The following is an 18,798-nucleotide window of genomic DNA, read 5'->3' as shown; positions in this document are numbered from 1 at the left end:
TGTGTTATGTAACATTTATGACTTTTTTTTTTTTTTTTCTCTCTCTTCATACTTTTAGAACCTGTGGTTCCTTTGGCTGACAAAGAAGGAAGTTTAGAACTTATAAAACTAGACATTTCACGAACATTTCCTAATCTCTGTATTTTTCAGAAGGTAATTGGGTTTTTACTGCAGTGCTATGTATTTTTGTCTTATTTCTTAAAATTCCTTTACTTTTCGCTACAATAATAAATAAGAAAGAGGGGAGAGTCAGGTCTTCAATTCCCATTTGAATGTGTTCACCACCTGTTCATAAGTTAATTTTCTGGAAGTGATTTATTTAACAATATTTTAGCAAAATGCATGTTTTTGGGACATTTTGAGCATATGACTGGATATCTGACTTATGGATTATCCAACACAAGTACACAAACATTTTTTTCCTACATATTTTCTATTGTCAACTGTTAATTTTTGGTGGCCATTAAAGCTTATTTTATCGGGAAGTTTATCTTTGTTCTTTATAACATGAGATTAGAAAGTTTTCTCCGCCTTTAGTATGTACAACAAGTGGTAAGTAACAGATCGATAATAATTGGGTGGAGTTGCAAAAAAAGTTGCATTGTCTGTCTTTGTCTGCAATTACCTTTCTGTCTGAAGTGTTTCAGGAGGAAACTCCAGACCGAGGTGTAGATACTATAGTTGGTTGCAGTCAGCTGTAAATGCAAGATAAGAGGTATAAACCGTTTAGGGACATTCAAGACCTTGCAGAACCTTGACATGATAGGCTGGGATGAGGAACACCAATGGGTCACCATAAAACCAGTCCCCAGAAAGTAGGGCATAATAATAGTTGGGAACTTAATTTTTAAAGTAATTGATATGCATTTTCTTCATAAACAGAGACTAATGCAGTATACAGTAATCCCTCCTCGATCGCGGGGGTTGCATTCCAGAATCCCCCACGATAGGTGAAAATCCGTGAAGTAGAAACCATATGTTTGTATGGTTATTTTTATATATTTTAAGCCCTTAGAAACTCTCCCACACTGTTTATAAATATTCTCCGCACAGTTATACAGTAAACCCTCGTTTATCGCGGTTAATCCGCTCCAGACAGATAAATGAACTTTCACGAAGTAGGATTCTTTATTTATAATTCTAATATTTTCGCAGTTAGGGCATAGAAAACATGTTTACGACCTTCTAAATACGTTTTTTAACATTATTTAAGCCCTCTAGACATGAAATAACACCCTTTATTCAAAAGTTTAAACTGTGCTCCATGACAAGACGGAGATGACAGCTCTTTCTTACAATTAAAAGAATGCAAACAGATCTTCCTCTTCAAAGGAGTGCCGTCAGGAGCAGAGAATGTCAGAGAGAGAGAAAAGTAAGCAATCAAAAATCAGTAGGGCTGTTTTAAGTATGCGAAGCACCACGATAAAGCAACCGCAAGGAAGGGCGCAATGTGAAGATAGTCTTTCAGCATTTTTTAGAGGAGCGTCCATATCTTCTAAGCAAACAGCCACTGTGCAAACAGCCCCTCTGCTCACACCCCCTCCGTCAGGAGCAGAGAATGTCACAGAGAGTGAGAGAGACCGAGAAAAGCAAACAATCAAAAATCAATATGGGCTGTTAGAGCTTTGTGTGCGAAGCACTGCGCGGGAAGCATATCTTATATCATTGAGGAGTTTTATTTAATATGTAATACGTGCTCTGATTGGGTAGCTTCTCAGCCATCCGCCAATAGCGTCCCTTGTATGAAATCAACTGGGCAAACAAACTGAGGAAGCATGTGTCATAAATTAAAAGACCCATTGTCCGCAGAAATCCGCGAACCAGCGAAAAATCCATGATATATATTTAGATATGCTTACATTTAAAATCCACGATGGAGTGAAGCTGCGAAAGTCGAAGTGCGATATAGCGAGGGATCACTCTATTGTCTTATTGCTGCACTGGTGGTATATATCCTTGGTCTGGTGGATAGGCTCTGGTCCAGAGCAAACCTGCATTTAGTGGACAGTTCAAAATACTCTATAGCCAGGCTTATTTCAAATTGTTACATTTCTCTTTTATTCTGAGAATAGATATTTAAAATTGATTTATATGCTCTTAAATTTTGTTATGACTTGTTGTTTATTAAATCCTGATTAATTTGTCTTTTTCTGTCTCTCTGTAGGGAGGCCCATATCATGACATGCTGCATAGCATTTTGGGAGCATATACCTGCTATAGACCTGATGTTGGATACGTAAGTGTTTATGCAAAATTGTACATTCTTTAAGCAATTTTATGCTCAGTTTGCCTGTTTATACGTTTGTATGTGACGATTTGAGTAGCTCTAATACAAGTTTTTAATTACAAAAGCATAACAAGTATATATATTATTGAAGTATTAATTTGTTCATTATATTCACATTCATTCCCTGGATTTCAAAAGTTACATGCACATTTCTTTGAAAAGTACCTTTATTGACAATTACCAAAGTAAATGTGTGAAAGTGTATTTCTGAAAAATAAAGTTGAAAAATCTTGCTTATACAAGTAATTAAACCCTACATGTTACTATTCTGACACAATAAAACCCTACGGTCTTTTAAGGTAATTCTGAACCAACTTTGCACAGGGCTCACAAGTTCTTATTTCATTTTCTTCATGGCGGATTTTATGCAGATTTGTCAGGTTAGTTGCATGGCACCTTGATTGCAATTTTCAATGGGGTTTAAATCATGATTTGACTGTTGTGGAACTTGAACCCGGACACAGACAGACACGGATGCCAAATGTCCCAACACACACGCGTTTTATTCTTCTTTTCTCCTACACACAGCACAAATCATCCCCAATTATGTTCACTTTCTGTCGCCTTCACTCCTCCACATACAAGCTCCGTCCTCTTTTACCTACTCTGGCTCGATTGATGGAGTGAGGCAGCCCCTTTTATAACAACCCGGATGTGTTCCAGGTGCTTTGTAATGATCTTCCGACGGCACTACCTGGTGTGGCGGAAGTGCCACAAGAGCACCCAGAAGCACTCCGGGTGTGCCTGGAATTTCTGCCGGCAGCACTTCTGGTTATGGTGGAAGTGCTGTAGTCCAGGGCTCCATAGTCCTTCGGGCCTGCGGAGGCATTGTCCCTCTCCCAGTCCCTCCAGGTTGTCCTGGCTGGGCAGGATCCCCAGCTGTCAACATACACTAGGAATTACATTTGCATTGTGTATTTGAGCCAATTAAGTGTTGCCTTGTCCTTGTACTTAGGATTTTTGTCTTGCTTAGAAGATAAACCTTATCCCATGTCTCTGTTTCTCAATCAACTGAAATTGATTCTCTTCCAGTATTTCCCTGTATTTATTTCCATCTAATCTTCCATTAGTCTTAAGATTTCTATTCCCTGCACATACAAAGCATTCCTATAGCATTATGGTGCCACTGCCATACTTAACTATAGGGGTGGCGTTTTATGAGACATGGGTAGTGTTGGATCTGTGCCATATGTAGCGCTTCGAGTTTTGGCTAAAAAGTGTAATGCCAGTGATAAGCCCAGATCCTTGTTTGAAGGAACTGATTGCAGGGATACAAAGGAAATATTGATCTTTTTTCCTTATGAAAGTGATTAGCAAAGTATTTCCTCTTCATAATTTATTACATGCATAATATCACTCAGGTCCTGTACATAATAGATATAAAGACTGAATGATCATGTTGAAGAATTGCTTTTAGACATCCTTGTCCCCACTTTGCTGAACTACTGCATTATTTATGCCGGCAATTTTATACTGTTACAGATTGGTGAAGTTTTCCACCTCCATCTCTGGCTTACGTTTCCTGACCCTGTACTTTCAATGTCAAACCAAAGGACCTTTAGCTTTATCCACAATATAACAATGAGTGTTACAGGGAAGAAAAAAGGTTTCCAAAAATCTAAACTTTTTCTTGAGGCTGCAGTTAGCACTCCATTAATGCGTCTTTTTAAATAGGCTTGTTTAAGTTCAAGTTTAGTTTGTTTTATGTATCCTGTAGAATGGATTTCTTATTTGTGTCTTTTCTCTACAGAAAAACAAAAATAAAAGAAAGGAGTAAGAGGATATATTACACAGGATAACTAATCTTTCATGGGTCTTGTTTTGCATAACTGGATTCCAACCTATACAGTAGCTTATACTAGAGTTGATTGGGTCAGAATGGAAAAAGGCAGTGGAATGGAGATGAAGCAGAGGAACATGCATGACTTGTCTGGGGCAGTCTGTCAAGGAGGATATATTTTGGTTAAGATACTGTGCGGCATCTTTAGTATGGTGTCCAGACATGAATGTGCATGTTCACCCATGTAAGCACATCCCATATATACATTTCCAGTTTTGGTGTACAGTATATAAGGTTAATAAATGTGTAACATGCTAATATCAATACTATTTGTCAAAATTGTCTTAAGAGTAGTCTTGTTTTTGTCAGGCTGTGTGGTGGAATATATCTTGTCTTGTGATATTATAAATTTACCCTGGCTCTAGAAGCATGTCTTATATGACATACTTCACTTGAATGGTCATGTATTCTGAGCAGAGGCTCAGTTTCAGGAATACAGACGTCAAAGTATGTTAGAGATGAAACTAGTGTGATGAGAAGAAATACTTTGAGTATTTGAAGAGTTAAGCATTGTGGGTGAGCAGAATTGTCTTTTTTTTCTGTTGAACCTGTTTCTTCTTCTAGTAATCACCACTCCCTTTATGATGATAAAAAATAAACGTTAAAGTATACATCATTCCTCCATCCTTTTTGTTTTTTTTGATCAGTACATGTTTTGTGATAGGATAGGCATCAACTAAGTGGAAGACTTGTAAAAAGGTGAAAGGTTGAGGTTAAAAAACTCACTATGTTGTTGAACTTAATTGGTGGGATGTCTTTTGTTTTATGAAAAGTACTTAATAGTTCTTGTGGACTCTTTGTCCTCTATATTCACTCTACAGCAATAATTAAGGAGGCTAATGTGGTAATGGTTTATATACTGTAACTGGTACGTGCAGTGCAAGTCAAGCATGGTTGTGCCTTAGTTATGTAATATACTAATGAAACTTCACCTAATATACTGTGTGCAGTTTTAGCGTTCAAATTGCCAAAAAGACGTAACAGTGCTAGAAAAAATAAGAGTGACTAGGCTGATACATCTCTGAGACATATGAGCCATGAAAGAAGGTTGGAAAAGCCAAACCTATTTAGTTTAAGTAAACAGATTCAAGTATGACATGTTTGAAGTGTTTAAAATCATGATGAGAACTACAGGGTGGGCCATTTATATGGATACACCTTAATAAAATGGGAATGGTTGGTGATATTAACTTCCTGTTTGTGGCACATTAGTATATGTGAGGAGGAAAACTTTTCAAGATGGGTGGTGGCCACTTTGAAGTCGGCCATTTTGGATCCAACTTTTGTTCAGTAGGAAGAGGGTCATGTGACACATCAAACTTATTGGGAATTTCACAAGAAAAACAATGGTGTGCTTGGTTTTAACGTAACTTTATTCTTTCATGAGTTATTTACAAGTTTCTGACCACTTATAAAATGTGTTCAATGTGCTGCCCATTGTGTTGGATTGTCAATGCAACCCTCTTCTCCCACTCTTCACACACTGATAGCAACACCGCAGGAGAAATGCTAGCACAGGCTTCCAGTATCCGTACTTTCAGGTGCTGCACATCTCATATCTTCACAGCATAGACAATTGCCTTCAGATGACCCCAAAGATAAAAGTCTAAGGGGTCAGATCGGGAGACCTTGGTGGCCATTCAACTGGCCCACGACGACCAATCCACTTTCCAGGAAACTGTTCATCTAGGAATGCTCGGACCTGACACCCATAATGTGGTGGTGCACCATCTTGCTGGAAAAACTCGGGGAACGTGCCAGCTTCAGTGCATAAAGAGGGAAACACATCATCATGTAGCAATTTTGCCTATCCAGTGGCCTTGAGGTTTCCATTGATGAAGAATGGCCCCACTATCTTTGTACCCCATATACCACACCATACCATCAATTTTTTGTTCCAACAGTCTTGGAGGGATCTATCCAATGTGGGTTAGTGTCAGACCAATAGCGTGGTTTTGTTTTTAACTTCACCATTCACATAAAAGTTTGCCTCATCACTGAACAAAATCTTCTGCGTAAACTGAGGGTCCTGTTCCAATTTTGTTTTGCCCATTCTGCAAATTCAGTGCGCCAATCTGGGTCATCCTCGTTGAGATGCTGCAGTAGCTGGAGTTTGTAAGGGTGCCATTTGTGAGTAGCTAATATCCCCGAGGGATGTTCGACTAATGCCACTCTCCAGTGACATGCGGCGAGTGCTACGCTGTGGGCTCTTGCTGAATGAAGCTAGGACAGCCACTGATGTTTCTTCATTAGTGACAGTTTTCATGCGTCCACATTTTGGCAAATCCAACACTGAACCAGTTTCACGAAACTTAGCAAGCAGTTTGCTAACTGTAGCATGGGAGATGGGTGGTCTCGTAGGGTGTCTTGCATTGAAATCTGCTGCAATGACCCGGTTACTGCGTTCACCAGACATCAACACAATTTCTATCCGCTGCTCACGTGTTTACCTCTGCGACATGTCAATGGCTGTAAACAAAGTGAAACTTGTAAATAACTCATGAAAGAATAAAGTTATGTTGAAATCAAGCACACCATTGTTTTTCTTGTGAAATTCCCAATAAGTTTGTGTCACATGACCCTCTTCCTATTGAAAAAACAAAAGTTGGATCCAAAATGGCCGACTTCAAAATGGCCACCATGGTCATCACCCATCTTGAAAAGTTTTCCACCCTCACATATACTAATGTGCCACAAGCAGGAAGTTAATATCACCAACCATTCCCATTTTATTAAGGTGTATCCATATAAATGGTCTACCCTGTAGTACAGTGATTCCCAGTTTTAAAATGAGTTATTCAACACAAACCCAGGTGGCAGCCTGATAATGGTAAATTTCATACACACGTTTTCTCCACACACAGAGCTATTGTTACATGGATCGAGTTACCATTTACCAAGCAGTGTGGTAAACAGTTGGACTATAGGGACCTTCATTTCATTTTGGATAAATTAATTAATAAATGAGATATAAGAGCTTTGTTGAGCTCAATGGCATCTTCTTAAAACTGTCCTAATGTTGTTTTTTAATATATTTTAGGTGCAAGGAATGTCTTTTATTGCAGCAGTTTTGATTCTTAATCTGGATACTGCAGATGCCTTCATTGCTTTTACCAACCTTCTGAATAAGCCTTGCCAAATGGCATTCTTTCGGGTGGACCATAGCCTTGTAAGTGTTGTATATTCTAGTACTATTTTTTTTTTTTAAACTACCTTTTTTTTTTTTTTCTTTACCCTGCAGTTAATGTAAAGAAATGTACTGTTTTGTCATACTATTTGGATAAGTTATAGGTCTGCCTCACCTATAACCTTGAGCTGGATACTGTGGTTGGGAAATACAGTGGAACCTTGAAGTAATTTCCCCCATAGGATTGTATGTAAATACAGTGAATCCGTTCTAGACCATACGAGCTGTATGTAAATATATATTTTTTTAAAGATTTTTAAGCACAAAAATAGTTAATTATACCATAGAATGCACAGTGTAATCGTAAACAAAATGTAAAAACATTGAATAACACTGAGAAAACCTTGAACAGAGAAAACTAACACTGCAAGAGTTCACGCAACAGCCTTACGAACCACTCGCTGTAAACACTTTTTTTAATGAGTTTTAAGCACAGGGGAAAAAAATGAACATTTGAAAATTCCGTAATTTATACAAAACCTAACCATAAACAACCAAGAAAACTAACCTTGCATGAGTTTTTAGTTCTGGCATGAAGGAACTGAGGAGGAACTGGGTGGAGAGTAGATTACAGTTTTGAGGTAAAGTCCCTCTGCGTGATGCACGTGTGACCGAGAACAATGTACTGTGGAGAGACTGAACACGTGTGGAAATCACCGGCGCGTACGAACCGGAAGGGAAACGAAATAGAGCATAAAGAGTGCACAGGGAGAGACTGAACACGTACGGAAATAATTGGCATGTGCGAACCAGAAGAGAAACTGGCTTGTTTGTTACCCGAGTGTGTGGTCGTGAACAGATGCAAATGTTTGGCAAACTTTTCGTTCGTAACCCGATGTGTACGTGTTCTGAGACGTTCGTGACCCGAGGTTCCACTATACATGATTAGGTTAATACTGTTTTGTGAAAGATTTCTAAAAGTTAACATTGTAAGAAGGTTTAATGGCCACGTAGCTACAGAAAATTGTTTCAAATGATCTGGTAGAGAGATCAAGAAATTATTTTTTAATTGTGAATATACTGTAATTCTAAATAAAGTGAAACCAACAGTAAACAACTTTTTGTACTCTCATCCCAACTTGTGTGTGATCATATATGTAGTTTGTATATTTATATAATTTGAATCTTAATTTCTTTTCATTCTTGTTTAAATAAACCACAGTTCAGTAAAAAAAATACAGTATTCCAAATATTAAACATACTCTCCAAAACAATTCTGTCAAACTGAACACTAAATCCACCTACCGAAACTGAAGTGGTTCCTCATAAATATTAAGTCAAGAATGACTTTGTGCCAAATACTGAAAAAATACTCTTTATAGATAAACTTTTTTTTCAGTTTTGGTAATAAGATACAGCATTTTTCCCAATTCCTTTTAAAAATGTTTCACATAATTTGCTACATTATGAGCTCTTATAAACTTAGTAGATTTTATATATGTATTAAACCCATCTTCAGGCAGATACAGTATGTAGCTGTAGTTGTAGATTACTTTAAAGTGCTTTTTTAATTTCAGATTATGCAGAATATTATAGTGTTTCAAACCCATAGAGGTTTTTTAATCATACTTTTGGCAATATTCTTTTCTCTCAGCAGTTCTTCAGTTACTCACATACTTTTTAATTCATAACCTATTGTCTTCTATCGTTATATTGGTGTTGTCATATCAAACCCTGCATTAATTTTGAAGCTCTAAGCATTAAGCTCTACTAATGTAAGTTAATGCTAACAGACATATTTTATTTATTTTTTTTTTTTATTACTCAAACGAATATATTCATACAGACATATGGATCTCTGTAGTTATCTGTGGTGATACATTGGTAAAATGTGAGAAAATCTCTTTTGTTTCGCACAAAAATAAATTTCTAACTAGAAAAGCTTCAGAAATAAAGACTGATATTCATACAGTTAATTAGGAAAATCCAAGTATGCCCAATTCTGACCTCTAAGGAAAAGAATGTCCTTATAAGCAATCTTAAATTATTTGGCCACTGGGTAATTTTAAGTTTTGCCATTATTATTATGAATGCAGACAAAGTGCTAATAAGAACTCAAGAAATACTTGAAAACAATATTTGGAATACTCTGCAGCTGGAATTAAAGTTAATAAACAAAAAGAAATAATCAATTTAAGCAATACTTTCACACACATCAGAGTATAACAAAAATGGGGCTCGTGTCAAAAGTTATGTTTGATTAAACCAAAATCCAACATCTGAATACACTGCCTAGAGAAGCTGGATAAACCACTGAGGCTTGCTCAAATGAAAGGTGCAAAATGAGAAAGCCACAGGCTCAGATAGCTATTCAGTAAATTCATGTATAACGCTATCTGCTAAATTAGCTACTTTAATGAGTGTTGTAAACTGTGTTCTGATATTTTTTAAGTCGGGAATCATTAGTTTTTAGGTAAGGTTCTTATAGTCACTAATTATGGTACTCTGGTGAGTGACATGTTTCACATATTTCAGTACACACTAGTAAAAATGTCGGTGACTGAAGCCAAGGAAGAAATTGCCAAATTGTCTAAACAAACTAAGTCAGTCCAATTTTCGGGTTGCCTACTCTGTATCACATTCAGTCCTCCAAGGTATATATTTTGCTGACAAACTGTTGTTGTGTTTGTAGTGACCAGTGCCTTCAGAGTTCAGCTGAATGTCTGGAATATTATGTTTATTTAGATTCACTCTTAGTCAGCACATAAAATATATTCTTAAAGTAATAAGAGCAGCGATCCAATCGGAAGAAAAAAGCTGAGATCACTTGAATTAAAAAAAAAAAAAAGTGCCAAAATAATCTCACATTTTTGGCCTGTTATTTTTACTAAACTGATTAATTTCTTCATGTCATATAGCTGTCTCAGTTTAACAATTACAATCTTGGGTGATGTATCCCAGACATCATTTTTGAATGGCAGATAACTGACCCTGAAACGCTGCTACCATAGCAAATGTAACTGAACCCTGCACACTGTTTAATTTTTTTTGTGCTGATCTCAAGTTTTATGGTCAACCTATTCATAGATCATACTGCTTACTTAGACTGTATTCTGCCTTGCTATGGAAGCCAAGAAAGACGACAATTAGGATGAATTTACCTCTTTGGAATTTAATGTAGCAGTTGGTAGCACTGCTGCCTTGCAGTTAGGAGACCCGGGTTTGCTTCAAGGGTCCTCCCTCCGTGGAGTTTGCATGTTCTCCCCATGTCTGCGTGGGTTTCCTCCCACAGTCCAAAGACATGCAGGTTAGGTGCATTGGCGATTCTAAATTGTCCTTGGTGTGTGTTTGGTGTGTGTGTGTGCGCGCGCCCTTGCGTTGGGCTGGCACCCTGCCTGGGGTTTGTTTCCTGCCTTGCTCCCTGTGTTGGCTGGGATTGGCTCCAGCAAGACCCCCCGTGACCCTGTAGTTAGGATATAGCGGATTGGATAATGGATGGATAAATGGATTTAATGTAATATCTGATTTGTTCCTTTACAACTTCACTGTCTACTAAAATAATTTAAATATTTATTGGCTACTGTTTTTTTCTTTTTTTGTTATTCTTCATTTACTTAATAACAATAGTTAAAAGCAGCATAAATTACATGCTCTGACTTTGTAAATATGAAGCAGTTGTCAAAGCTTCAAGTTTGTCTGCTTCCAGAACATTATACTTTTGGGTACCAAGAAGGTAATTTGTTCTGCTTGAATTTACAAACTTGTGAAAATAGTCAAAATGTGTACAAGACGTTTCCTTGTAACTTTGTGGTTCTTGATTAAGGTCATGTCGCACATGCCACAACAGGTTTATGAAAATATAGCTGTGCCACTTTCTAGTCAAAAGGAAAAAAAAGATGTTTTTGCCAAGAAAGCTCTGATTGGATATTGCCTAATAATGCTCTCATTTTCTGTGACTGTGTTCCACGGTTAAGCCCTGTGATTTTTTCTTAATTATTTTTTCTCTCCCTCAAACATCATGATTACAAACTTCAGGTTCAGGGTAGCACACTTTTTGTTATTCATTCTGCATCCTTTTTTATATACTAATTTTGACTAATGTAATTTATAAAGGGAGTTTGAAATATTCTTTTATTTTTTTCAATTAATGTTGTTTTTTGTCAAGAGCAAAATAAGGATGCATTCTGTTTTATTCATTAATATGAATGACAGAATTTTGTAAATATGTACAATTTTTAAAGTGCATATTTTTAATTTTACTTGATTAGGCATATTTTTAAACTATCAAGTATATGTTTATACCCATGCATATACTTTCTAAACCCACATAGTCGAATAAAGACCTGAGGGGAACCAGATTCTATCCCAGCTGCAAGGCAGGAAATTGGTCCAGGAATGGGATTGTTAGTTGGGTACATTCTTGGACACTCCCACGCTCGTACACACTGGAGCAATTTCACAACACCAGTTTGCAAATTTTTAAAATGCAGTTTAACACTTTAATGGTAACGTGTGAGACCGAATCTCTAAAACTATCCTGATTAGAGTGAAGATCCCTTTATACCATATTACTTTTAATGTTAAAAGCATTTATTATTTAAGAGTAACAGTATTTAATCAAATTTCCCTTCTTCTAGTCCCTACTTAATTTAGATTGGGGTCATGATGAACCAAACCTATTCTGAAAGGTTTTCATCTTTAAACATTTGTTCCAAGTTGAATACAGTATGTTTCTGATAGACCTTGTACTTCAAACATTTTCCTTTGATTTTTTTTTTTTCTATACCACCTTAACTTTTTTTATGGCTGTTTTTAATTTCAGATGTTGACCTATTTTGCAGCTTTTGAAGTATTCTTCGAAGAAAATTTACCAAAGTTGTTTGCTCATTTTAAAAAGAGTAACTTAACTCCAGATATTTATTTAATTGACTGGTAAGTACTTTATTACTGGTTCTTAATTAATTGTTTAAAATTTTTATAATGTTAAATTTCACATATATTGTTAAACCACTGTACCAGTACTAAAGTATCATTTTTAAGTAACTGTAAAATGTGAAGTGAAAAAAAAGTCAAAATCTTGTTGGTTCATAGATAATATTCTTGAGAAAGGGGGTCACTACTTTCTTTTGACAATCATTTTATTTTACTTATTCTTAAATAACTATTAAACAAGCACTTGTTGTTACTGGCATTTTGTAATTTGATGCTTCTAATTTTAAAATATCCAATGAAGTATAAATGTGAAAGAAAAATTGACGAACCTTTGGACTATAATCATTATACGCCTGCTTATGAGATATAAGTTTAGCTCATCACAGATATTGTGGAAGCTGATAAAAGATGTACAGTAATCCCTCCTCGATCGCGGGGTTATGCTCCAGACCCCCGCGATAGGTGAAAATCCGCGAAGTAGAAACCATATGTTTGTATGGTTATTTTTATATATTTTAAGCCCTTATAAACTCTCCCACACTGTTTATAAATATTCCCCGCAGAGTTATACAGCATAATCCCGTTGTATTCTCTTAGATATTAGGTAAGATTCACTGAAATTATGTATATAAACACACTGTTTATATACAGTAAAACCTAAATATTATTTTAAAGATATTGAGTGTCTCCGATATCACATGTTACAGCCATTACGATAGACAGGCCACCAGCAATAAATACGTACAATGCAAGAAAAATAGTATACAGTAAATGTGTGTACAGTGACACTAAACGTGACATACATGTACTAAGTACTGTAAGTAGAAAATTAATTATGGTTACTCACCAACAATGACACGATGACTTGTCCGATAACAATGAGTTTTATTTTACTGCACAACAAAGGAGAGCGTTACAGCCCCTAAAGGAGCCACTTCAGGCGATTGTGTAGCACTGCCGTTGTTCTTGCAATCCAAATCCCTAAAGCAGATTCCATCCAGACTATTGCCTTATTACATCCACTTACAACTTGTTTTGCACCCTGGTTAAAAGGACACTGCGGCCGTAGATCTTATATTCCTTTCCTACTTTTTAAATAAAAAGAATCGTAGCCTTCAATAAATCCAAAACGTTTACCTTTTCGGCAATCGTTAACATCTTCCGTTTGCGCTTGGGCACGGCCCCTGAAGCAGTAGCAGATCATTTTGGAGCCATAATGAAGGGCTTGACTATGCACAAAGATAAACACAAAAGAGCACAACTCTTTACACAGCGAAACACGTTGATGCTGAATGAGTGAGACGAGACTTCCTGGTTAACACCGCATTCAGCAGGCAGGAACTTGACTGCGTGCTTTGATTGGTTAGCTTCTCAGTCATCTGCCAATAGCGTCCCTTGTATGAAATCAACTGGGCAAACCAACTGAGGAAGCATGTACAAGAAGTAAAAAAGACACATTGTCTGCAGGACCCGCGAAGCAGCGAAAAATCCGCGTTATATATTTAGTTATGCTTTCATATAAAATCCGCGATAGAGCGAAACCGCGAAAGTCAAAGCGCGATATAGCGAGGGATTACTGTATTAATATCTTAACACAGTATTGGAAACAGGTTTCGCTATTACAGCCTTAGCCAGGTAGAGTCTGAAAAGATGACCTACTTGTAAGTCACAACCAAATCTTGGTACAATTGGGATAAAAAAAAGATGGAACTATTAGAATGAGTAGGAAGTGTTGCCAATCAAAATATTGTCGGACTGCAGTCTTTTAAGCTAAACTGTCAAAATTATGTATTGTTGTGTATCATTACTGTGTGTCAAGTCAGTTTTGTTTTTTGCAGGATTTTCACATTGTACAGCAAGTCATTGCCATTAGATCTTGCCTGTCGTGTTTGGGATGTTTTTTGCCGTGATGGGGATGAATTTCTTTTCCGTACAGCTCTTGGTATCTTGAAACTTTATGAAGATATTTTAACCAAAATGGATTTTATCCACATTGCTCAGTTCCTGACAAAGCTACCAGAGGATATTCCTACTGAAGAGCTATTTGCAGCTATTGCTGCCATCCAAATGCAAAGCAGAAACAAAAAATGGACTCAGGTATGGCTTGGCGTTCATTGTTGGTTTGCTATGTTATTCCAGAAGATTTTAAAGAAAAAAAAAACATAAGTAGCATGGTTTCTGTTGTAATTATGAAGAGAAACATTCCTCAGTTCAAGGTAAAGCTGCTTTGAGGATCCTATTAACACTAGAATTACCAGAGCCAATGAAAAAACTCGTGAATCCGGTCCACCGTAACTCCCTTTACACCTCTCCATCAGCATCTTTTTGTTTACTAAATGTGTCGATAAACCCAAGCAGCCTGCTATACCATCCCCCTCCTCTGCCTGAGAACGGGCAAGAAGTTTTCCCAGTTCCTGCCTTGATTGATTATCTGGGAATGAGCTACCCACAATTGTAAGGGGAAATAATTTGATGTGTGTTTTGTGTCTACAACAATCTATGTAAACACATCGTTAAAACAGAAACGTTTTAGTCATAAATGACAAAATGTAGACATGAACTGTATAATGTGTGAAGGCTGATGACCAAATATCAAATAAACACTTTCACAAAAAGTGCAAGTACAATACGACAGCTTCTGTGGTGCTGTGGTTAGAACTGCCGACTTATAATCCAGAGGTCTTGAGTTCAAAACCAGCTCCCCCGCAAATTTACTGTTTTGAGTAGTGGCCTACTCTTATTGTTAATATTATACAATAAAAACATACATTTCATTTGTGTCTGTAAATTTATAGAACTTGTAGAAGTTGGTGTTTTTTTTTTCCACTTTCATTCTCTCAGTAACGATCACAATACAACTCCAACCCCAGATCTGAAACTCGGAATAACTGTAGATGTGAGTGGTGTTTTAAGACAATGGAACTGGAAATTCTCTGATCTGGAGGGATAAAAGCTGACACACAAACACTGGTGAATCTGGCTTCTTCATATCTCACCGTTACTTGATTTTTTATTTTTTTTTCTTTCTGTTTTATTGAGTGTTCCTGCTCACGCTGAATTAATATGCACCAGATCGGGTGTGAATTTACACTGCCGCTGGAGCTAGTCAGATCAGAAGGAGAAGCGTGAACGTGACTGAGAGAATAAAACTGAAAAAAACTAACTTTACTTTTAGAAATGCTATACATTTACAGCTGATCTGACACTGTTCATTTTCAAATAATATTGCATTAGTGCAACAATGTTTTCTGATTGGTACTATTCAGGTCATAAAATGATTTCTTCAAAATGTCACATATTTGTCTCTTTCTTTTTTGCCCGGTGCTGCATCGACATTGTGCACCAGAAGGCGTGAGCTTATTCACTGCAACTAGGAGCACACAGGTGGCCGGTTGCTGTGTGCTATAACACGCTTGATTTGGCAGCGATCAACGCACATGTACTGTACAAGGCATACACGGGGGCCACTGAGAAAAGAAGAGTGTTCATGGCTCACCTTGCAGAGGAGCTTCGCTGTCGCTTCTTACAAGAAAAGGTGATGGATAAAATAAGAGGATGGAACATCAACAAGCTTCTGTTCCACGACAGCCACTTCCCCCAGGAAAGCAAACTCAGTCAGTCAGTGTCAGGCGCCCCTTCAATGTAATACGAACCACAGCATAGAGAGAAGTGTGTGCATTACAACAGATACACATCGTAAATGTAGGAAGGGCGGTCCTTGCATGTGTGGGAACTATTAAGATTTGAATCTGATGATTGCATATAATGCGGAACTGACCTCTCAGTACTATTCTTTCCTCTGCATGCCCTGGAGTACAAAAGAAACACCCCATGCACCCAAAAGTGGACACTGGCGAGATCGATTAAAAAAAAAAGTGGTCGCTGATTACAAGCGCAAGAAGGTGTGCGAATGAATATGAATAATATGAATAATGTTACATCAGTGCCACAATGTTTTCCGAAATGTACTATACAGGTCATAAAATGAGTTATTCCAAGTATCATATATACCTATGCCTCTGTTTTTTTGTGTTTTTTTTAGTCAGTGCAGTGCAGCTTTGACATCATGGACCATAAGGCGCATATTAATTCAGCATGAGCAGGAACACTCAATAAAACTGAATTAAAAAAAAAAAAAATCAAGTGACGGTGAGAATCGAAGAAGGCAGATTCAGCGGCATTTGTGTGTCAGCTTTTATCCCTCCAGATCAGAGAATTTCCAGTTTTTGTCTCAAAATACCACTCGCATCCAGTTTCAGATAAAAAGTAACCGCGTCAGATCTTGGCGGGGGGTGGGTGTTGTATTGTGATCATAGCTGAAAGAATAAAAGTGGGGGGAAAAAAAGCCAATTTTTACAAGTACTATAAATTTACAGCAGCTGTTACAGACACAAATCAAATGTATGTTTTTATTGTATAATATTAACAATAAGAGTAGCTCACTACTCAAAACAGTAAATTTGCCGGGGAGATGGTTTCGAACTCGCGACCTCCTCTGGATTATAGGTCGGCAGTTCTAACCACAGCACCACAGAAGCTCCCACTTTGTACTTGCAACTTTTGTGAAAATGTTTATTTGATATTTGGCCATCAGCTTTTACACATTCTAGAGTTCATGTCTAAATTTTGTCATTTATTACTAAAACATGAAAAAGGTTTGTTTTAATGATGTGTTTACATAGATTGTTGTAGACACAAAACACACATCAAATTATTTCCCCTTACAGTTCTGGGCAGTTTACTCCCAGATAATCAATCAAAGCAGGAACTGGGAGAACTTTTTGCCCGTTCTCAGGCAGAGGAGGGGGATGGTATAGCAGGCTGCTTGCTGCTTTGGCTTATCAACACATTTAGAAGACGAAAAACGCTGACAGAGAGGTGTGAAGGGATTTAAGGTGGGCCGGATTTATGAGTTTTTTCGTAGGCTCTGGTAATTCTAGTGTTAACTGAGGCTCTTGTTCATTTAGTTGTCTACATCATAGTAAATGTTTCAGGGCAGAAAAAGGTTCTGTTTTTTTGTACTCTAGGCAAATTACTATAATTTCTCTCGTCTACAAATGAATTTGCATGTATCTAAATGTCAAGCGTAATAAACACGTGTAAATGAAATTGCTGTTTGCTAAGGCATTGTTCTGCAGAGCTTTGTTTTAGTATAAATTTTACCTTTAAACAACTGAATACTAGTTCCTTTGTTTTAAGCAGGGAAGTAGAACTTCTTGTAGGATATTTTTCAAATGATAGAACAAGGAATATTTGGCTCTCAAGTACCACAGTGGTTGCAGGGTTTTATTCATGCTTATTTCTTGATTAGAAGCCAGGTCTTGCTTTTAAATTAGCACAGATAATAAGCTTAATACTGCTTTTATTCTGGCCTGTCATGAAGTATTTACTCTGCCTTGTAAAACCAGTCTTTTGGATCAGAGTAAATTCATAACATCTTTCACATTTTCATTTGTTTCCATCTTCATTCCATTTCAGGTACTTTCTGCATTACAAAGAGACAACAAAGAACAGGAACGATGTAGCCCAATATTAAAACGCTGAAGATAAAAGCCATATAGCAAGAAAAAAAAACTGTTGAAGTGATCAAGTGTTACAGGGCAGGCCCTGAATATCAAGAAATTGCTATTTTAATTTGCAAAGAACCTGTTGTAAGGAATTTCTCTTTCATTTATGCTGGAGTTGTCCTTGAGCAAAGGACTAAAGCCTTAATATTTATCTTACTGTATGTATAATGAAAAGTGCAATCTTATTGAATGCAGTGTTAAATAATGGGATTTTAAAAACTCTTTTTATAGGTTATATTTGAATGTTTCCAGTCACCTTTTCTGTCACTTTAGGCCTTCTGTTTCCTTCCATAAATCTGTGTTAAGTTTAGATACATTTTCATTTTTGATAAATTTATTTCTGTACACTGAACATGATATGTTGAAAACACTGATATTTTTTTGTAAATTCCTAGGTGTACTTAATCTGAAAATAAACTGTTTTTAACTATTTTTGCTTATTTAAGTAATCCATACTTATTAAAATGCTAGCATATAATGCAAAAATGTTTTTTAATGATATGGACATTCTGCTTTTCTGCACATTTTGTTCTGCTGATAATTATATACTTGATAGCAAACATTTTATAATGCAGTGCATTGTAGTTTTTTTTTTCGTTTTTTTTTTGCTGTGTCATCATTTTTTCTTGATGAGTTAATACTACTGATGTATAAACAGTTACATTGTGGATTTATCATTTTTATTTTTACACACATATATATGTATAGATATATATATAGATATATATATATATATATATATATATATATATATATATATATATATATATATATATATATATATATATATATATATATATATATATATATATAGATATCTAGATGAGTGTCATAGATAGGTACGCTTTTGTACAGTTCTGAAAGATAACCACTTGATGGAAGAACCAAATTACTACTGATCTGAAGTGCAATAGTGTTTTTTTTTTTCGTTTTTTTTTATTTTTTTATTGTATAAAATTTAAGTGCCTCTTTCAAATGGCCATACTTATCAAAATTAAATCACTTTGTTTTAAAACATTAGTGAGAACCGATTTAAAATTGTAGT

At 36.4% G+C, this 18,798-nt stretch overlaps 1 protein-coding gene across 3 annotated transcripts in view; it reads left to right on the top strand.

Moving 5' to 3' along the window:
* The window catches only part of tbc1d14 (TBC1 domain family, member 14), a 135,764-nt gene extending 117,379 nt beyond the window's left edge, over window positions 1–18,385 (top strand). For 2 of the 3 annotated variants that reach the window (XM_039751436.1, XM_039751435.1), the window contains 6 exons: window positions 59–153; window positions 2,165–2,236; window positions 7,168–7,296; window positions 12,077–12,186; window positions 14,025–14,283; window positions 17,665–18,385. In XM_039751436.1, coding sequence (XP_039607370.1) covers window positions 59–153; window positions 2,165–2,236; window positions 7,168–7,296; window positions 12,077–12,186; window positions 14,025–14,283; window positions 17,665–17,730 — 731 coding nt within the window. In that variant the 3' untranslated portion in view covers window positions 17,731–18,385. The remainder of the gene's footprint in view (window positions 1–58; window positions 154–2,164; window positions 2,237–7,167; window positions 7,297–12,076; window positions 12,187–14,024; window positions 14,284–17,664) is intronic. The other variant, XM_039751437.1, reaches the window with a different exon arrangement.
* Window positions 18,386–18,798: the final 413 nt, after the last annotated feature.

This window comes from Polypterus senegalus, chromosome 4, assembly GCF_016835505.1.
Source record: "Polypterus senegalus isolate Bchr_013 chromosome 4, ASM1683550v1, whole genome shotgun sequence".
NCBI lineage: Eukaryota > Metazoa > Chordata > Cladistia > Polypteriformes > Polypteridae > Polypterus > Polypterus senegalus.
Note: the sequence above shows the minus strand (reverse complement) of the source record. Positions and strands in the feature narration are given on the sequence as shown.